General features: G+C 41.3%; 1 protein-coding gene across 1 annotated transcript in view; it reads right to left on the bottom strand.

The window, feature by feature from the left end:
- The window catches only part of prkcea (protein kinase C, epsilon a), a 200,174-nt gene extending 184,993 nt beyond the window's left edge, over positions 1-15,181 (bottom strand). Inside the window, exon 1 of the mRNA XM_060940221.1 lies at positions 14,153-15,181. Within this exon, the coding sequence (XP_060796204.1) occupies positions 14,153-14,500 (348 nt within the window). The 5' untranslated portion in view covers positions 14,501-15,181. The remainder of the gene's footprint in view (positions 1-14,152) is intronic.
- Between the last annotated feature and the right edge of the window lie 7,689 nt (positions 15,182-22,870).

The following is a 22,870-nucleotide window of genomic DNA, read 5'->3' as shown; positions in this document are numbered from 1 at the left end:
CCAGAAATCTTGCTTGTTTGTAGGTGACCAAATACTTATTTTACCGAGGAATTTACCAATTAATTCATTAAAAATCCTACAATGTGATTTCCTGGATTCTTTCCCCCCATTCTGTCTCTCATAGTTGAAGTGTACCTATGATGAAAATTACAGGCCTCTCTCATCTTTTTAAGTGGGAGAACTTGCACAATTGGTGGGTGACTAAATACTTTTTTGCCCCACTGTATACATATATAGGATATTACATGGTTATGCAAAGATATAAAGTTCATCTTCGAGTGGTGAACATATTCACGAGTGAGTGAAGCGAACAAGTGAAAATATTTTCAACACAAGAAAATAAACTTCATTTATTTTTTTCACGGTCCAAATCCTGCACTCTGATTGGCTGGCGAGCGGATCTGTATCCTACGGTACGGACCCCAGTTATGGACCTCTGGCGACTCGCTCGTTCACAACAACAACAAACATAGTAGCATTTTTTGTCAACATTTATCTTTTTTTTATAAGATTTATTTATAAGATTATCGAAAATCTTATACATTTTTGCCAGCATTTCTCAGGAGAATAGCATTAATTTTACAGCATGGATAGCGATAATGACAGTCTTCACAGCGAAAGTGAGTTTTACTACCCTGAGGAAGAAGAAATAAAAGAAAACATTTCAGGAGAAAGCTAAAAACCTGTAATTTGCTAACACCGAGTAAAAACATGGCTGAATCCTGAATGACTGACTCAATTTTGTATAAATAAGGGACTACATAGGTGGCAAAATGTAGTTTTTTTTCCTGCCATGGAAGTGCACTTGTATACCGAGGAGAAAGCCATTTGCATTACAGCCGTGAATGAAGATTCAAAATGGCGACTCGCCTCGGCTCGGTTTTCCCTTTCGGGCGCTCTCGTTTTCTGTCAGAATTTGGCAAAGAAAAAAATAAATATATTATTCACCAGCTTAAGGTCGGTCCGTATGGTGAAATACTGTGACCTCGGCCTTGAATACTGACCTCGGCCCAGAGGGCCTCACTCAGTACTTTCAAGACCTCGGTCGCGGTATTTCACGATACGGACCTCCCAGCTGGTAAATAACATATCTTTGTTCCACTGTGTAATGTTCTTTATATTATATAGACACATCCACAAAAAATATGCCAACGTATGATTTTCTTTTTATTATATAGACACATTCACAAACAAAGTTCCCAAATTTATCAAAACATTTCATCAATTTCCTCACAAGTGACACAGAGATTTATGTCACTGTTTTGGTTCTCCATGTCCCGGATGTAGCTCAAATGGAAAATATGAGTGGCGTATTTCCCTGTAAAACACTCATGTCCATGTAATATAATTAACAGTTATTCCAGGAAATCAAGTCTTACATGAGCTGATAGTCGACGAGGAGCGTAGCACCGAGTCGGCTATAAGCCATGTCGTCTATAAGATTGAGTTGAATAACTGTTTTATTCTATCCACATTCACTGGATTTTGAGAAACAGAGCATTTTTATTTTTATTTTTTGCAAATTCAATAAATAAAAACTTTGTACAAGGTGTCCAGACAAAATCGTTTCCGCTTAGAATGTAAACAAACTGGCAAAATGACAGTAGCAATTTGTGAAAAATGCTATCAAAATAATTCTTGAAAAATAAAAAAGATACATTCTTACCATCAAATACTTTCATTCCATGTTTTGTTGCTTTTTTTGTATTTTTGGGGTTTTGTTTTCGAGTAGAGTTTTTATTTTGTCCTCGGTTGGTTAAGCAACACGTGCCGCCATTTTGTTTTTCTCTACTCACGGTATATGAGCTGATATCCTAGTTGTAGAGTAGCCAATCAGAGCGTGCGATTGCTCATATCCAGTGAATGTGGATAGAATAAATAAATAAATAAATAAATAAATAAATAAAATTCCATTCCTGCTGGTCTAGAGAATCAAACAAGCGACCTTTTGGTCCCAAAGCTGCTTCTCTAAGCTTTAGGCCATGGCTTTCCCTTACATTAAAACCATCACTACGTTCACTAAGGACTGTTAGTCAGTCTGTGTGTTGCATGGCAACACACAACACAGTATCCAGCTGTGCTTTCATGGGGAATTGTTTTCATTATTGGAGCAAAAATATTTTATTACATGGTGTCTGATATATTAACTTTGTTCATTCTTGTTAATCATGCTGTTGCACTGAATATCAGCATGGTTGTGATTACCTGCAGGCTCATGCCTATGTAACTGAAAAATACTGATATTATTATACTGATATAATACAGCCATACTGATATTTAGTAACACAGCACTTTTGCTCATATGATAACTGCAATATTTATAAATAAACAAAAGACTCTGCAAGTATGTTTCCACCAGTGCTGGTTTACACACGCCCGTTCGCCCACGTTTTACTCTTACTTGCCTGTTTAACCAAATCAGAGTAAATTCCAGACCAGGCTTGTAGCACTCGAGTCCAGGACTCAGACTCGAGTCCGACTAGTGCCCTAATTTTAAGGACTTGTGACTCGACTTGGACTTGAGCACTGATGACTCAGACTTGGACTCGTGCATTTACTGCATTCGGACTTGTAAATTGGAGACGAGGAGTTGGATTTTTTCTTTACGTTTTGTAACATGCCATAATAATTTGACATAAGATATTTATATCTACATTAATTTTTGTACTAATTTTGCGCAAGAGTGTCACACCTGTGCACCTTGGCGCATGCATCAGATAGACTCTTGGGGGTGCGCTCCGGACAGCGCGTGCCCCAAGCGGACTCTCGCGTGCGCTGTAAATGATTCGCACCTGCACAAGATTACGGTGCAATCAGCACGCCTATATAAAAATTGTGAAAACACACTTACTTTGCGAAGTATTGAGTTGCGTTGCTGACACATTACCGAGCCTTATTTCCTTGTTTGGTTTCCTGATCCCTGATTTCCTGTTTCTCGTCTTTGATTCTGTCGAGTCTACGATAGCCTGTTTGTGCCTCACTTGACCTATTGCCTGTTTCACTGTTTTACGATTTTGCCTGCCGTTCTGGATTGTTTACCTGTCTTCACTTGTATTAATAAACACACCTTCTGCACTTACATCCGTCTCCCAACCATCTCTGGCAGAATACTTCACACTCCCTGATAAAGAGAATCTACATTCACCTGTTCATACGTCATGTTCAGGAACAAACTAATGTTAATAGCACTGAAACAGCCACCGTCAAATGGTGCGGTTGGAGTGTTGGACTCAACTCGAATTTTTTTTAATGACTTTGACTTGACTCAGACTTGAACACTGGGGACTCAAGACTGGACTCGGACTCGAGGTTTAGTGACCCGATTATAACACTGTTCCAAACAAACCAAATTATCATGGAGACCCTACTTTAAAGGTCTCATTGCATCGTTTTTTCATTAATTGTGCGGTGGTCTCTAGTATGAATGAATGCCCTGTGAGCCAGTTTTGGTGAAAAAAATGCTGTGGTTCTCCTGTTTCAGGCTGTTCTAGTTTGGTGGAGGAGTGGGTGGCGGGAGAACGACAGGATTTCAGCTGTTATTCATAAATATTCATGACATGTAAACGTGTTACCTCTGATTGGCTAACAGCAATCAGTAAACGTGTCACCTCTGATTGGCTAACAGCACTGTGGGTCAGAACAAGCGGATGTGGGTGTCTTTGTAAAAACTGTTTTGATTGGCTATTATGGTCTCAACATCAATGTTTTGACCAATAACAATGTAGATAACACGAATTTTACATCACATTCAACGAGATTTAAACGAGACTAAAGATGGCGACTTACAAATAATGTGTAAACATCATTGCAGTTAATAAAGTTTGAACAGCATGAAGGAACATACCCCAATCCCCCAAAATTAATAAAAAATCCTCAACGGATTTGGCATAATATAAAAAGGTCGTTTTTTACTCGGAAAAAGCGGAAATCCGCCGAAAAGCGGAAAACTCTCATCCCTGCCTAGCTTGTGACCATGTCATGCATGCTAACGTGGAAAATATGAACATGCTATTTTGTAACAAAAACCTTCGAACAAAAAGTTCATGTTTTACTTACAGCTTGTGAGCTGGTGGTCGATTGTCTTGACGGTACAGATCCAGGGATTAAAAACAACCTTGAAGCAAAACCGCTACTGAAGGCACTGAAGTTTGAAAAGTCACTGTGGTTGAAATGATCATAACACAGTACTAACGTTAGCCTAGTAAACTAGACCCACCCGCCTAGCGGCCAAAAATATTTTTGCCTAGCGAATGGGTCTAGCCTCGCACCATATAAACAAAAACACCCCGGGCATCAAATCGTGCCTGCCAATCACAACGCAAGGTTTTTGTTTGGATTCTTTGGGCGGGCTTTTGCAGGAGTGACGACAAAGCTGCGCGACGCTGGAGAAAGCACAACAGGAAAGATGGCTACGGCTAGTGAACAGCGCGCGTTTGACTCCGCTTTGGAATCAGTTTTAGAAGAATTAGACTTGGAGTTTTCGTTGAAACATGAGCAGGAAGAGGCTCTCCGCTCATTCCTTTTCAAGAAGGACGTTTTCGCTGTTTTGCCGACCGACTATGGCAAAAGTCTGATCTACCAGCTGGCTCCGCTCGTAGCCAAAAGGATGGGGCTAGTTTGTGCAGTACGAAGAATTAATAAACAGCTTTGAAACATTACTTTTTGATTGTTTCTTATTTTCCCGTTATTTTAAATTTAAGGGAAATTATTTCACCAAACACCACTAAATAAAAACTCTCAAAAACAGTTTAAGCAAACCCTTGAAAAACACTTGAAAAAAATAAGAGTGTATGTTAAGTATGTGGTACAGACTCCAAACTTGTGGTCATTATCTCCAAACTTCTTAATATCTAGAACCTGTTAATTAATACGCATTTTGAAAAATTATTTATTTCAAGGCCTCCCCCACTGCTTTCTGTCGCTCTGACTACGTCACAGTCACTGTTGCGCTGATTGGTCAGAGCGTTGGCCTATACGCACAGAGACAGTTTGAAAGACAGTGGTTTGTTCCACCCCCACCCTTCAGAAATGTCTACAGATCAAGGCCAGACTAAATATTCACATTTAGTCTGGCTTGCCAGGCTATACTAACGTTGCATTATACTTCGCTGGTGGTGTTCCAAAGATAAATTCCAACCATTTCTTCTTCACCTCTTCTATCTTGGGCAAGAAATGCAACGTTGATGTGTTACTGCCACAAATAACACAGGCACGAACTTGTTCAGACATGTTTTCAACTTGCTGTTAGGTCCTCTTCGTTAGCTACTGACGAGATGGGCTCTGCTATCTTTCCTCGCGCTTAAATCCGAACTTTCTTCCCGTGGGCGGTCGCAAGCCAAGGTGGGCGAGGCCATGAATACTAATTTTCGAAGTGACGTAAGTTCGCAGGGCTTTTTCAGATTTGCTCGTTTTTCTGACTATTTTCTTTCATAAGCTAATACAGGAAATGGGAGTAGAATTACATTTTCACATGCAGCATGCATATGCAACTCGGAGTGAACTATGGTATTTCAAAAAGAGCCGGTATTAAACGTTTTTGGTGGAAGGGTACCTTTAAGCTCAGCAAACAGGTGATATCTGAGAAAGTATCCTGATCCATTGCAAAGTGAGGAGGACAAGACTCTTACAGACAAGTGCATCTTAAAATAAGATAGAAATAAAAACGAGAGTAAGGGATCGTATCAAACTTAAACACCTGTAACCATGGTTGTAGGCTAAAGGCCTGAGTGCTACACAGACTGATTGAATTAGGCCTGTGAATTATTAAGTCCTCCTTGCCTCACACGACAAAGACAGAAGGGCAGGTCTCACTGCTGTCTGAAACACATCCACAAACACATGGCCCTCGGCTCTGGTTACGCCCCTGGATGGATTCTGCAGACAAAACCAACATGTGTGCATGTAACATATTAAAAAGCCATTTATAAGTAGTTCATCACTGGTGACTGAGACAAAGTATGACACTCTTACATGCATCCAGTGAGACATACAAGCTGTCACACGCACATTAGTTTACAGTATGTTGAAATCGCTGGTCTGGCATTACAGCATTTGCCATGCTATGAGGCACTTCTGAGTGTAGTTTGTGACCAAAAAAAAAAGAAGTAGTTATGTAACAAATATGACACAACACCAACAACTTCTTGTTTCTTTAAGAAAACCAACCTCCTTTTACTTTATCACATGGATGTGGTATATGTTGGCTGAGACTAAAACAGATATCTAAATAAACACTCTCAACCACGATAGTTTGAAGGTCTACCTGTACATCCGTGAGTGGGAGTGTTGATGTATGCTGTCTCTAAGGAGCTGGGTTTCAACTGTAGACGTCGTCTAGCCACATGTTCCATAGATCAAGAAGAATGCATACAAGCCGAGCATTCTATATAACAAGTCCTGTTATATACAACTGAGCCTCAACTCTCAACACAGCATACAATGCTTTGCTCTCTCATCAAACATGAATTCTTTAGCTTCAACACTGGTTTAAGTTCAGCCAAGGTTATATCGTTTATACACCACTGAGAAATGACGCTCTAACCTCTAATAGTGTACCCAAGCTCATGTGATACCAAAATAGACGTCTGCTATTACACTTTCAGTCATGCAGAAAACAACCTTTGGCACATGTAGGAGGTCTACATCAGGCAGCAGGAGACATATTGGGCCTGCAGCACTAAAGACAGATGTGTCTGTGGGCATAAATAATAGTGTAGAGCAGTGATTAAACTGATTTCCTCCTGTCACAATTTCACTTGACATATTTTCAGAGCGAGCTAGCAACATGGATATGGGAAGATGTACCAGTACAGGAACATGATTATTTCACAGTTCACACTGACCTTCCCCTGGATGTGTAACATGCCCACATCTTGCTGGACTGAGATTATAAAACACAAAGGCAGCTCATTGGTCCAGGAATAATCATATAATGTAAATCTAACCCGAAATTTTGTATTACCTACAAACAGACAATAATGCAGTGCTTTAAGTGGAAAAAAATAAGTGCCAGTATTCCCCATATTCACTTGTTGGCATGTGAGTCAGGCGGCACGGTGGTGTAGTGGTTAGCACTGTCGCCTCACAGCAAGAAGGTTCTGGGTTCGAGCCCAGTGGCCGACGGGGGCCTTTCTGTGTGGAGTTTGCATGTTCTCCCCGTGTCTGCGTGGGTTTGCTCCAGTTTCCCCCACAGTTCAAAGACACGCACTTAGGTTAACATAGGACGGCCTTGGGCTGACGTGCCCAAGAGTGGCGGCGCGTACGTATGCAGCGGCTTTGCTCTCCTGTGATGAACTAAATTTCGTAGTACATTTGTGCAGTGACAATAAAAAGGCATCCTATTCTACATACTGTATCTTACACCCAAGCTTTTTGTCTTTACAAATAAGCGAGTCGTTCTGTGAGCAAAAGTACTGTACTTGATCCTTTGACCAACAGTCTGGCCATTCATGTTGAAGGAGGTTACTGTTAACATCGCAGTTGGCTGGAGTATAGGTAGCAACAGGCATTGCTATAGCAACAGGCTCTTCGCTATTAGCAGACGCGCTAGTGTTAGCTTGCCGCTCCTCACCTCCATTTTCTGCTGCGGTAGAATTTGACTGTTGAAGAGTTGTGTCATCATCTGACTCCGTTTCGACTCTCATTCTCTTTGTGCCCTTTTGTAGCCATGCCAACATTACCGTCCTGTTTTTGTTTCTTTGTTTTTCCCATTTGTTGTTTCCAACTTCTCCGTAAACAAGCGAGTGAGCATCACGTAGTCCCACGAGCATCGAGAGAGGCGAGTGTCGCGTAGTGCACCCTGGGTATCCATCCATCTATTATCTGTAGCCGCTTATCCTGTTCTACAGCAAAGCTGGAGCCTATCCCAGCTGACTATGGGTGAGAGGTGGGGTACACCCTGGACAAGTCGCCAGGTTATCGCAGGGCTGACACATAGAGACAAACAACCATTCACACCCACATTCACACCTACGGTCAATTTAGAGCCACCAATTAACCTAACCTGCATGTCTTTGGACTGTGGGGGAAACCGGAGCACCCGGAGGAAACCCACGCAGACACGAGGAGAACATGCAAACTCCACACAGAAAGGCCCTCACCAGCCGTTGGGCTCGAACCTAGGACCTTTTTGCTGTGAGGCAACAGTGCTAACTACTACACCACCATGCCGCCCTGAACCCTAAGTAATGTAGTTTAAATGTCATAATGAATCGCCAAGAGACACTCTGATATGGAGAGGAAAGGAAAGGGTACTGTGAGCTTGTGAGAAGTCCCGGTATGCCGTAAAAAGTCCTGGTACGCCAGGGGTTAAAATCTGGAAGTGGCAGTACTGCATACTGGTGTGTACCGGCCCACTTAAAGCACTGCAATAATCTACACCACTTTATCACTCACATGAAAGCTAGCTATCGACAGATGGCTGACAAATTAAAGGAAAAACCAAGATAAAATGTTTTAGGAAAGTGCCAAGCCATTATGAACGACTAGAACAGCTTCAGTGTGCCTTTGGGAGAGATCCTGCACATCTCTGGAACTATACCGCAAGCATGAACACAGTTCTTCCCAAACATAATCTCTCGGTTGGTATGTTGATAATAGTGCTATCTAAAGTCTAAAGTCTTTCCCGCTCCATGCCCTGGTCTTCCCAGGCAGTCTCTCATTCTAGTACTAACCAGACCCTTAAGGTGCATTGGGCGGCGCTGATCTCCATTTCCATAGCCCTCGGTCTCTCGTCTATACAGCTAAGGTTACAGCAGGGGGCTGCTCCTCTGGTAACCGCAAGAGTTTGACTCCCCACCAGGCTTTTAGATAGAGGGGCGTCTGGGCGTCTTTTCGACGCCCTGTACTGAAAAAAACAAGAAATTGGACGCCCTACTTTTTAGTACGACGCCCTAAAGACGCCCTAATATTTCCACCCGTGTTATGTCCGGTAACTTAGCTGAATATGTTAAAAAATCGCCGAGTCTGAGCTTTCCGAGGATCTACAAGCTTTGTTGACACCGCCATTTTGGAAATTTCAGAAGTCTCGCTTTGACAGCTGTCTTTCCCGAAGACGCCCAGGGTTACCATAGCAACAGCACGAGCCCAGAGTACAAAATATAGGCACCCGCCGCAGAGCTACAGAAACACGCGTTTCTATGGCTGCACTAATTTCAAAGTTGTGAGAGCCCTCGTTATAAATAAATGGGTTATTAAATAAATTTGGTGTACAAAGCACTTGTAATATGCGTTCCCAGAGCAGAGGGGGAAAAGATGTATGCCTAGGAGACACTGGCATAAATATCCAGACAATATAGCCGTAGACTATATTGCCGCAGCTAAATGTGGAATGTAGTCTATAGAAAACCGGCCTTACCTGACATGTTATTTATCCCGAATAAATCCTTTTAACAGTAAATAACACATTTTCATGCAGATTTTCCCAACATTACAGGCTACGTAGTGGAGAGTGTGGTAGTCGAGCCGGCGGGTAGTATTTCTAGTAGGCTAAACAATAATCAAATACGACACGTTCTAAAGGATGCTGGGATTCCAAAGAACGCACGTGAAAAGGACGAACACGTGGGATATTTGGTAAGGAAGATAGAAGATAGATTTTTCTGAGTTTTTTGGGCATGACAGGAAGAAAATGAAGAAAAGAGGAAGGCAAACAACGATTTCCAACTTCTTTCAGAAGAGAACTCATGTAAGTTTTTTTTTTCTTCTGTAACTGTTGATAGGCTTGGAATGTCAAAAAACTATCACAATCCCATAACTAGACAGCCAGGTTTCTTGCATGAATAAATAGGGATGACCGGGGTTGGTTGTCACAAGTTATGGTTGTCACATTCGTCATATCTCAGCCACCATAGGGCGCTGCTCAATTCCACCAAGATAGAAATGTTTAGAATTAGTACTGGGGTCATTCTACCTGAAAAGTTATTGTGTGTTGCATGCATTTCAAAGGTGAGAACAATTTGAAGGTTTTTCATACCTAAATGTAAATTTTTAGTACCTTGGTTTTTACCTTCTAGCTTTGTAATTAATGGGTTTCTATTGAAAAAACGAATACCATTATAATGTTTGAAGACTTAGCCATATTTCCTGTGTGTTTTTTTCTTTGTTATACTAAATCTTTGGACGCTAGCGGCTTTGAAAGCAAAACTGGTCAGCCGGGGTTGTACCCCCGGAACCCCCTAAAACACTCGTGCCAGCGGCGCTCAACGCGCCGCTACACCTCGCCACATACAGTGACACCTGCAAAAAAGTTAGACTCCCTAAAAAAAAATCCTGCCTAAAAGCCTGCTCCCCACTAACATCTGTATTGCAGCATGCCTTGCCAAACAGCAGTAGGTACCATCTTTATGATGATCTTTGGTATGACCTGTGTTTTGAGAGTCGTTACTAAATATTAAATAATAGCTAGTGATTACATTACATTACAGGCATTTAGCAGACGTACAACGTGCCAAGAGCAGCCCAGGGAGCAATTGGGGGTTAGGTGCCTTGCTTAAGGGCACTTCAGCTATTCCTGCTGGTCCTGGGAATCAAACAGGCAACCTTTTGGTCCCAACACTGCTTCTGTAACCATTAGACCATGCTTTTAAAGGGTTATGCTACTGACAGTCCATATACAGTATCTTGTAAAAAAAAAAAAAATATATATATATATATATATATATATATATATATATATATATATATATATATACAGGATTAGTCAAAATTATGTTAACACTTAAATGGTAGAAACCATTATTAACAAAACATACATCATATGTGCAAGATGATTTACAGGACGGTCTCAACTTGTTCGCCATCATGTTCAACACACAAAAACCAGCGAGAAACAGTACCATTTAATCTGTCACCCATGACGTACGTCTATCTGCAGGAGAAAAATAATCCATTAGTGTTAATGTAATTTTGACTAACCCTGTATTACTGGGTAAGGGGAAGCCATGACCAAATGGTTAGAGAAACAACTTTGGGACCAAAAGGTCGCTGGTTTGATTCCCTGCAAGTAGAACTCACAATCTCCCTAATAGTGCTGTAGACCACGGGCGATTGCTCTAACGAGGGAGGCTCAGCCTCCTCTAAAAATGATGAACATCATGTAGGATGAATTGCGCTAGGCTTATGTTATAGCCGACCTTATAACATTGCTATTTCAGATCCAGAATCATAGAAATATATGTGCTCAACCCAACTACAGTGCGAAATCATTCCCTTATAACTTTAATGTGTGCGTGAGTTTTTCCCCCTCGTGACAGCGTGATGCAGCCCAGCCTCAGTGGACTTCAATGGCATTTGGGAGCTTTGCGCTTTTCAATCTCAAAATGCAAGACGATTATTGGACAAATACTGCGAAAACGCCTGCCCACGGAGTCTCACGGACTCCCAGCCTCAGTGGACTTCAATGGCATTTGGGAGCTATGCGCTTTTCAATCTCAAAATGCAAGACAGTTATTGGACAAATACTGTGAAAACGCCCGCCCACGGACTCCCAGCCTCACATGGGAGGGACATGGCAGTTTCCGCGAGGAGACTGGTGATTGGTGAAAGCGGCCGGATATTTTCTTTGATTGACAGCTCGTTTCAACTATAGACAGGCAGCGGTGAATTTCAGTTCAGTCCCATGCGGATTCGCAAGTGCTGTGGTGTATTGTAAGAGATCAGCTTACATTTCGATTTCATTCATTACATACGGTTTCTACCAGCTTTTTTAGTTTGTATATATTTTCATTGTAAATAAAGTGTAAATATAGTGTTGTCAAGTTTGCTATCTTAGTTCCAGAAATTTCGTTTATTTGAGTGACTGAACTTGAACTTGAGGGGGCTAGTCAGCTAGCAAGAAAGCTGCGCACGGATGCCAAGCATTGCTGATTTAATTTTGGCGAAGCCATTTGCCAGTCTTCCTTTCGAGGAAAAAATTTAAATTAAAGAGCAGGGTAGACCAACGCCTCAAATTGACTTGGTGAAAAAGGTAGGGAATAATACTCGTTCCTTTCAGCTCTCCTGGTACGAGAAAGTGAATTGGCTAACAGCAAGTGACCCACATCAACAACAGTAAATAGGCTACTTTAGTAATATGTCATGGATGGACCAAAAATATAGAATCTATTTAAAATGTTTATGCTGAGTATATTATATTGGAATATATATTTTTTCTGGATATGAATTAAACACAGCTACAATTTGGAAAACATTTTTAAACAAAAACACAGCCGAGAACATTTCACACTACAGACCTGGATTAAAAGTGAAGGGTTATCAAAATTGTCAATAAAACATTTCTCAGTCAAAATAAGTAAAATATAGGGAAAGTGTCATTGAATGAAATGTGTGGCACCCAGCTCTACTGCTGAGGTTCCTGACAAAGAGCTGCTTTCAATAATGATCAATTTTTAAACAACATGCCACAATTTTAAAATATAAAATGTTAAAATATACCCCCCCCCCCAACACCACCATCATGTATATTGGACAGTAGGCTAATGGGCCAAAAGAACCTGTTATTTCACAGTTTGTGACGCTGCCAACAATCAGCCAGATCAGAGGCAAGAGTATGGGCAAAACTGATGTTTTTTCTTTTAAAATCTGGAAATATCGTAACCGACCAGCCTCCCCTGTTTGAAAGACTACCAGCCACCACTGCTGTAGACTGTTGTAATTCTCCAACATGTGTTCAACTGGGCTGAGATCTGGTGACTGCGAAGGCCACAGCATATGATCTACTCCATTTTCATCCTGATCAAATCATTCAGTTTGACCTCATGCACTGCAGAAGGGGGCATCCTGAAAGAACCCACTATCCCACTAGGATAGAAACATTGGTGGTCCTTTAGAAGAAATTTGTATTAATTTGCACTGACTTTACCCTATAAGGGAACAAGTGTACCCGATCCATGCCAGAAAAATGCTACAGACAGAATGTTATCATGGCGGCACGGTGGTGTAGTGGTTAGCGCTGTCGCCTCACAGCAACAAGGTCCTGGGTTCGAGCCCCGGGGCCGGCGAGGGCCTTTCTGTGTGGAGTTTGCATGTTCTCCCCGTGTCCGCGTGGGTTTCCTCCGGGTGCTCCGGTTTCCCCCACAGTCCAAAGACATGCAGGTTAGGTTAACTGGTGACTCTAAATTGACCGTAGGTGTGAATGGTTGTCTGTGTCTATGTGTCAGCCCTGTGATGACCTGGCGACTTGTCCAGGGTGTACCCCGCCTTTCGCCCGTAGTCAGCTGGGATAGGCTCCAGCTTGCCTGCGACCCTGTAGAAGGATAAAGCGGCTAGAGATAATGAGAATGTTATCATTTTTACCCCTTTAATTTGTCAACCATCTGTATGTGACTCAATAATAGATCACAATTTACAGTGCACAGCAGTCAGTCTGCGAATGGTGTCCAAGATTACATAGCGTGTTACAAGGAACAAAAGTAGACGTGAGCTATTTATTCCCCAAACTGTCAACACCTTCCTCGAAAAAAAATTAAATAAAAAAGAACACTTGCCGATTATTCCTCATGTCTGTCACTGAAAGCTTGATATTGTGTGAATATCATAAGCCTGAACAAAGTCGAGCAAGGTATAGGTTCAAATTTCATACAGATGCACACTAAGTGAATAGAGTTCAGATTTTTAATGCCAAATGAGCGCATCCTCTCCCACCTCTTCAATCATACCTCCTGTATTGCATGTTTCTGATTACTTCATTCTGAACTAAGCTAGAGTTGGAAATTCTGCAAATCAAAACCTCATCCTGCAATTTCATACATTCGCACTGACAGGCCATGTCTTATGATTTGAGTTTGCAAAATATTTTCATGTGATGGAAACTGTGAGTGTCGCTGTCTGATCCAATGAGCACAATCTGTTCGGTGATAAGTAGGAAAGCTGTCCAGATGAGCCTGTGGAAAATATAGGTTTTAAAGACATCTCTCTCTACCAAAGGATTATGCGAATACCATGACACTCATTGTAGGATTTAAAGCTCAACTAATGACCAGCTGCTGACCTGCAGGGTCAAAGTCTAGTTTGGTGACTTCCCTCCTCTTACACGTCTGTTAAATCTGGCAGTTTATCAAACAGCTGAATCAGACCACTCAGAGCAAGAAAAATAATCAAACTTGACTCCATCCCTTTAGTACTAACGCTGTTCAGGCCTGGCTCAGAAACATACCCAGTCTTCGAAGTGTCTACTCCCATTCTGTAACAAATCTTCAAACTGGATGGTGCAGTTAGCCACGAAGTCGTCGTAGCCGATCGGCGAGTCGTGGAAAACTGACAGCTCGATCTTTTTTCCGTCGTATACCTCTGTGACAAATTCATCGTTCCATGCCGGACTGTTGGTCTTCTGCCTGGTGGAGGTCTGGCCCACACGTGAATCATCCACATTGAGGGCGATATATGTGTCCAGCAAGAAGGTCTGGGTCTTGGGGCCCACGGCGTGCCGCAATGACCATGGTGTGGGCTTCAGGTCCAGAGCTTTGCAGACTTTTATCTTCAGCAAGCCGTTGAAAACAACCATGATGATGTGAAACCAGGCACTACCTTTACAGTGTCAAACTTTAATCCAGAGGAAATGGTTGGCATGGAGTTATCATCATCATCATCATGTCATGAGTTTAATCGATGCTGCTTTGATTTTTTATTAATGTCCAGGATTTTTTTTTTGTCCTGATGTCCAGTAACCCAGGATGCAGACTACGGTATAGGAGCGTAAAAGGAACAAGCAGGAAAAGCAAGGACTTTGATTGTTCTGGTTTTGTTTACGATCATGAACGTGCGTAAACAAGCAAATCCCCTTTCATCTCTCTCTCTCTCTCTCTCTCTCTGACCAGGATCTTGATGGAGTTTTATTCTATACCCAATAACAAGCAGGACTCAGGGCGATGCTTAAAGCAGGCAAATGATGTCAATATAAACTGGTGGAGATCCTGAGCTCAGAGGAAACGGCCACGAATGAAAGATGAAGATCTTCAGCAGCAGCAGCAGCGCATTCCAGCTAGTCCTCTTCCATCAAGAGAGAAAAAAGATCAAACCAAACTGGCCATTAGGAGATCTTTCTTCCCGAGCAGCTGGAGCTGGCAATCTGCTTGTCTCGAATGCGTTTTATGGGTATGAGGAATCTTCCACAGCATTTGAGCCGCCTGTTCGTTCAGTGGATCCACCAGATCTGTGCTGATTTTTCCTGCAGCATTCCTCTCTCTCTCTCTCTCTCCTCCCTCTCTCTCTCTCTCTCTCTCTCTCGTGCGCCTGACGGCCGGAGCAGGAAGTGCGCAAAACGCGTCGGTTGATGGAGCCGCGCCGGATGGGGGGAGCGTGTGTGTGTGTGTGTGTGAGAGAGAGAGAGAGAGAGTGTGTGTGTGTGTGTGTGTGTGTACAACCGAAGAGCACCTCACATCTGTATTTCCCAGTCCTGCTGCTGGATCCAGCCACACAGTTCCCTCCACACTTTATTGTTCTCCTTGCTGGAAACAATTACGCGCATTATAAGACTCACTCTCCGGTGTCGATTCTTTTGTTCAAGTGAACCGAATACGCCATGGTTGATTCTCTTGATTCATTTCTTACAGTAGGGTGGAGAAGCGCCAAAGGCTCTGAGTAGCTCAATGAGACCACAAGAAAGAAAGACCCCCAAGGGCCCTGAACAGCCATAGGGGCCGAGGGGACCCTAAGAAAGTAAACCAAAGGTCCCTTACGAAAATTAACCATGGTTTTACTATGAAAACTAACCATGGTTTTACCATGGTTTATAGTTATTCATGGTTTTCATGGTTTTTTTGGGTAACCATGAAAACCATGGTGCATTTTACCTCAATGTTCACTTAAATTTTTAGGTTCTAAGTAAATGTTAATGTATCTGGGCTGTTAATCAAGATCCTTCTCTACAGCATTGACTGTTGGACGAAAGCATGGTAATACTACAGTTAGTGCATCCTTTAAAAAACCATACTATCCCTTTTTAAACGAATTCCGTAGTTACTATGACCTATTACACATACAACTATGATGCTACCACAGCTACTGCAGTACTATGGATAAACCACAGTAATGGTATGGTTGGGTCATAGTACTTAGAATCACCATGAAATACCATAGTAGATCCATGGTTACTACCATGGATGAACCATAGTAATACTATGGTTGGTTCATAGTACTTAGAATAACCATGAGATACCATGGTAGAATCATGATTACTACATAAAAACCATGGTAAAACCATAGTAAACCATGGTAGATTTTCGTAAGGGGTCTTTGGGTATGGGGTCTAAGAAAGAAAGAACAACTTTATTCATCACACACTTGTGAAGTTCCTCTCTGCATTTAACCCATCTGACGCAGTGAACACACACACATATACCCAGAGCAGTGGGCAGCCATGCTAACCTAACCTGCATGTCTTTGGACTGTGGGGGAAACCGGAGCACCCGGAGGAAACCCAGGCAGACACGGAGAGAACATGCAAACTCCACACAGAAAGGCCCCCGGCGACTGTGCTAACCACTACACCACCATGCTGCTCCTAAGGGCGATATGATGCATATTGAAGCCTCTATGTAATGCCAGATGCACTACAGTGTTGGCTATCCATCCATCCATCCATCCATCCATCCATCCATCCATAACCGCTTATCCTGTTCTACAGGGTTGCAGGCAAGCTGGAGTCTATCCCAGCTGACTATAGGCAAGAGGCGGGGTACATCCTGGACAAGTCGCCAGGTTATCACAGGGCTGACACATAGAGACAAACAACCATTCACACTCACATTCACACCTACAGTCAATTTAGAGACACCAATTAGCCTAACCTGCATGTCTTTGGACTGTGGGGGAAAACAGAGCACCCGGAGAAAACCCACACAGAAAGGCCCCCGTCAGCCACTGGGCTCAAACCCAGAACCTTCTTGCTGTGAGGCGACAGTGCTAACCACTACACCACCCCCCGTCCCTGCCCGTCAATATATCATATCCTAATTAAAAATAAAGAACTGTAACTCGTTGCATCTATTCTTGCTGTACCGAATAGCTTTGTGAAACATTAACTAAGGAAACTAGTGAAAGTTACCTGGAAGGGTTGTGTAAACTATAGACTACAGTAGTGCTTCCCAGGTTTGCTCTTTCATGCATTTCCTGCTCCATCACACACACCATGACCTTGTGAAAAGCAGTCGAATAAACACATGTGGTCAAGGAGATTATACATGGATACTTCAGCAGCGACACAGTGTGTGTGTGTGTGTGGGGGGGGGTTATACACCTGAGGGTTTGGTGGGCAATGTGTGTATCAGAGCACAGGCATTTCAAAGAGTCACAAATACAAGTGCTCTGATGGAGCTACATTTAGAGCCAGGCCTATCCTGTAAGACATGGAAAGCTTCTTTGGTACTTTGCTGATCTCTAGTGGTTGAAGTGACATGTGCAAGCAGTCTAGTGACAGCAAAGGGCTGTTTGTTATAAAATAGTTTTTTTGGGGGGGGCCTAAGAATATGAAGACATGGTTTTGCATTATTTACAACCTACAAAAACTCATTACATTAGATTAATATGATACAAATACAAGTGCACTGGTTGTGTTATCCCAGTGGATGACTTTTAAAGTGGCACAGTGAAATACCAGGGTCCAGGTGGTCGACATGGAGAGTGTGAAACAAAGCCGTCTCAGCTTGGATGTGGAAATGTAAATGTGACTACTTTCTTACCATTAACACTGCATTCATAACAAACCCATCCACAGTGGAATGATCTGATACCCATCATCATCCTTGGCAATGGTAACATTAAAATGTGAGAAAGAATGAATTATTATTTTTTTTTTTTTTGAGAATGAAAAGTACAGACTTTTAGGGTTTGTACACTTCTGCACTTCTCCTGAAGGGGGAAGTGTCAGTTAGGGTTTAGATGCTGGAAAGCAGCAACATCAGGAGTGATGAGTAACGAAAAATGCAAAGGAGTGTGATGGAAGGGAACTAGAGACAATGCACACAGTTGGTGGGACACTGAGGGTTTACTGTTTAATTGGCACAAATAGAGTGTGTGTGTGTGTGTGTGTGGGTGGGTGTGGGGGGGTGCATGTTTCAGTTTTATGGTGGTGAAATCAATCCTAACCATACAGCAAAGTATGCATGTTCAGACAGACTGATACTCTCTCCACAGACCTGCTTTGAAACTGATCTACTCTCTTCTGTGTTTTGATGATGTGAGCTCACCATCATCATCATATCATCTTCTCGCTTTTGTCTTTAACTTGCAAACTACATATAATGCTTGTTCCATTTTGTCTAGTTATAATTTACTGCAATGAAAAATTGTAAATATGTATATGAACATTATCACTTTTTTTTTTACAACCCGGAACTAAAAAGGACTTAACGAGAATTATTTATGAAATAGACTGAATTTGGGATTACTGTATATATAAAATTTTTAACTTTTTAAGGAAGTATTTTATATCATTAGTATATTTTAACAATTATTCCACGAAATCGAGTCGTACATGAGCTGATATTCAACAAGGCGCATAGCACCGAGCAGGCTATAAGCCATGTACGATGAGATTGAGTGGAATAACTGTTTTATTATATCCACATTCACTGGATTTTCAGAAACAGAGTATTTTAGCTATTGAACCAGTCTAAAAAAAAATTTAACAAATTTTAATGCTTAAAGATGAAATATGTAAACAAACCAGTGAAATGAGAGTAGTAATTTGTGAAAAATGCTATAATAATAATAATAATAATAATAATAATAATAATAATTCTTGAAAAATAAAAAAAAGATACCTTCTTACCATTAAATACTTTCATTCCATATTTTGTTGCTTTTTTTTGGTTTTGTTTTCAAGTAGTTTTTATTTCGTCCTCGGTTGGTCCAGCAAAACGTTCCACCATTTTATTTTTCTCTACTCAGGGTATATGAGCTGATAGCCTAGTAGTAGAATAGCCAATCAGAGCATGCGATTGCTCATATCCAGTGAATGTGGATAGAATAATAGTATTTGTATCATTATTATTTGCCAGTAGTTTATAATCCTGAGTTTATTGCTCTATTTTGCCCCATAGTGGAACAGAGACTAGCTCTTTTTTTCCTCAAATCTTTCAATTATGATTCACAAAACAGTTTTAATTTAGAACATGGATTCTAAATTCATTTGGTGGGTCGGATTATAAACCTTAATCGGACCAGTCCCAGCCCATGGGCTGTATGTTTGACACCCCTGATCTAAGCTCACCTAAATATACTCATATGTTTCTACTTTCTTGAGTGAGACATGAGAAAATGCTTCTGTAGTTAAAGTAAAGCTGTCATTAAATATAAGCTCTCCAGAGGACAATGAAGAAAAGGATTATGATTTTTCGAATCATACTTCCATCACAGTTATAAACAGCTTCACCACAAACATGGCCTGTGTGGCTGGGTGTGTAAGATACGCTCTAGCTAGTGCTCTTTTCTCCTTAAATGGGTTTCCACTGAGCTACTTATATACACTATGCTGCAAATGGCTAAACATGAAGCCAATATTTATTTTGCATTGAGCTCTGAGTGTAATAACACTTGAAGTCAACTGCATTTGCTTTTCAGCCAACCATTTCCTTCACACACAGAAGAAACTAACTGAAATAGTTGACATTCGAGTTAAATAGAAGCATTCTTCAATAATTGAATTGTGTATTTTCTTTTAATTTCTCATCATAAATCAAGTATTTAATTAAAAACTCAGAGGCTGCTGGGAAGGGTTTAAATGAAGTCTGAGTCTTCAACCATGGCTTGCATTAGTTCCTCTCTGCTTGAGAAGCACAAAGGTTTATTGACTTGATCTCCACAAGTGGACACCAGTGATAGGGAGAATAGGACTAGCCCTAAGGTCCAGCTGCCCAAAATGTGTGGTCTTTTTTTCTTCTTTTTTTTCTTTTTTAAATCAGCAGGCCATGTCACACTCCATGACCTTTCCCAGGTGAGCCATCTTGCCCTCTGACCACCAAAGTTATTGGCTGATGTCTATACAATTTCTTTAAAATTGACAGAAACAGAAGATTTGTGATCAGGCAGGAATTCCATTGCTGTTGTGATTGGAGAAATATGATGAGCTTTGTGTTGAAGGAAGATGGATATTAAAGGTTTAAGGTCTGTCACAGTCAGAGAGTATTTATATACAAACACAAGTGAAGTGTTGATGGCTGATGACTGCTATTGGGATAGATGGTTTAACTCAGATTATGAGTAACTAAATACTTAATCTAACATGATGTATGTTTATTCTCCAGAAGGAGAAGGCAAAATGGCACACTGTCATCATTTCATATTCTTGTCCCACAGGAAAAAAAAAAAGTGCTTGAAAGGGAGAGACATGATGAATGACCAAGCATTTTGGAGCCTTCAGTAACAGAAAATGATAGAAATGATGAAATGGTAACGAGACTGTCGGGGAATAACATAATTAGAATGAAAAAGTTAGGAAGATTAAGGTTAGGTTTAGGAACAGGTATAATGTTTGTACATTTCTCCAACCTCACCTCCCCGGCTCATTGAAATTTGGATAACTTTCTCATGAGATCAGGTTCATAACTGAACAAGTAACAGGTTATTATAATTTCAGATTCAAGGTCTAGGTTGCATTTTTGAGTATGTGTTTTTCAACGTGTTGAAGTTAGTCAAAGAATAAAGCAGTTATAATATTTCTTGTTTTTCAGCTAGGACTAAGTTGGTTATAGAGGGAGCGGTTGGGATGTAAGTTGATGTGCATGTCCTTAGGGGAAGTGTCATCTTCTAGATGTGAACAATGGAGGTATAGCATTGCATTGTAACATTAGCGAGAGGATGTGCCTGCGGCCTAAACCGTAAACATATACACCTCAAACTCTCCCAAAGAATAAATCATAGCAAGCCGATTTCAGGCCAACTGGCTGGACTTAAAAAGCCCTATGTGTGGGGGTGTATTAATATGAATACTGATAAGCATGGGAGAGAACAGCATAAAGCCAAAACAGCTGTATATATCTTCCTGCTTTTGTAAATGCATTTAGTCTAAACTCCAGAATCTGCACTCTGTAATTAATGAATGTTGTATGGTGGTAATTGGTATTGGTATTGTCAGTAATTGGTCCTGTATGACTGTGTATGTGATTGTGGGAAAATATAGCATGTGTTGTTTTTTATGATTTATGCTCAGCCCCCACAGTGCTTGTCTGGGTCTGGGGCATTGGGTTTCAGAACGGGTGGAGGAGGGGCAACCAAAACAGGCGAGCATGTGTCACAGGCCAGAGAAAAACTCATTTCAACAGCCCACAGTTTGTATGTGGACAGTAAACTAAAACAGAAGCTTTAGGTAAACTTCTACCAATGTCCAAATGTAATTTGGATCCTGTGGAAGGTGACTAATCATTGTAATGTGATGGTCCAACTCTTACGTTATTACATACTGATGTTAGCGTTCAAATTCAATTAACATTCAATTAACTGTTCTTTGGTGATCCTTCAACTCTTAAGTTGCATGATAGGTTCTAGAGTCCAGAAGTACATTCCTCAACAACAACAACAACAAGTGTTGCCAGGCAGAACAAACCTCGCCCGGTAGCGCTTATGATGAATATGAAGGAAGATATCACGAAAAAATTATTTTGACCTTTTTGGTGACCTTGACCTTGATTTTGACCTTGTGTGTGAACATACTTGGCCAATAAACATGGTTCTGATTCTGATTCTCTGCTGCTCTCAGCCAATGAGAACACTGCTTACTGCTCTCAGCCAATCAGAACACATCATACTGCTCTCAGCCAATCAGAACACACCGTACTGCTCTCAAGCCGTACTGTGCAATTGTTACGCTCTTACATTCTTACAGCATGATGACAGAGTGGCTACCGCCTCTATATGAAGCAGTAGCCACAAAAACCTTGATCTTGACCGGATGACCCCCAAAATGTTGGAGGTTCTATTTGAGACCAATGCCCATCTATCCTGAAAGTTTCATGAAGATTGGTCCAGTCATTTTATTGTAATATCATTAACAAACAAACAAACAAACAAACAAACCCCATCGAAAACAATACCTCACCCCCTGGTGGACTCCGTCCCGGGTGAGGTACACTGCAAAACATTTCAAATTGGTTTAACTTGGAAATGCAAGTTCACCTGCTGCCTTGAAAATGCAAGTTAACTCAATTTGACGATTATCTTTGTTTCAACTCAGAAAAAGTCTCAATTAACTACGTAATTCAAGTCTAACCTTTGAAAACTTGCACAGATTAGTTCAAATTAAAACACTTTTCAGAGCTCATTGAGTTAAAGAGAAAAAGTAAGTGGACATAACTAAACAAGGCTGAAATGTTTTACAGTGTAATAACAATAATGCATGATACGGTGGTGTAGTGGTTAGCACTGTTGCCTCACGTCAAGAAGGTTCTGGGTTCGAGAACAGCAGCCGACAGGGGCCTCTGCGTGGAGTTTACATGTTCTCCCCGTGTCTGCGTGGGTTTCCTCCAGATGCTCCGGTTTCCCCCACAGTCCAAAGACGTGGTTAGTTTTACATGGGGCGGCCTTGGGCTGAAGTGCCCTTGAGCAAGGCACCTAACCTCCAACTGCTCCCTGGGTGCTGTAGCATATCCGCCCACTGCTCTGGGTATATTTGTGTGCTCATTGCTCTCTTGTGTGTGTTCACTGCCTCAAATGGGTTAAATGCAGAGAAGGAATTTCACTGTGATTGAGTGTGCGTGTGACAAATAAAGGCTTCTTCTTCTTCTTAAAAAAAATAAAATAAATAATAATAATAATGCATACTAGTTGCTGAACTTTAACACAAATAACTGAATATGCTTTAATTATTACATACTTAACATACTGTAGTCTTTACTTCACTACAATTCTTCACAATCTGTCCAACTATCATTACATTTCA

This window comes from Neoarius graeffei, chromosome 14 (genome assembly GCF_027579695.1).
Source record: "Neoarius graeffei isolate fNeoGra1 chromosome 14, fNeoGra1.pri, whole genome shotgun sequence".
Taxonomy (NCBI): domain Eukaryota; kingdom Metazoa; phylum Chordata; class Actinopteri; order Siluriformes; family Ariidae; genus Neoarius; species Neoarius graeffei.
This window is presented reverse-complemented; position numbering and strand designations above follow the sequence as displayed.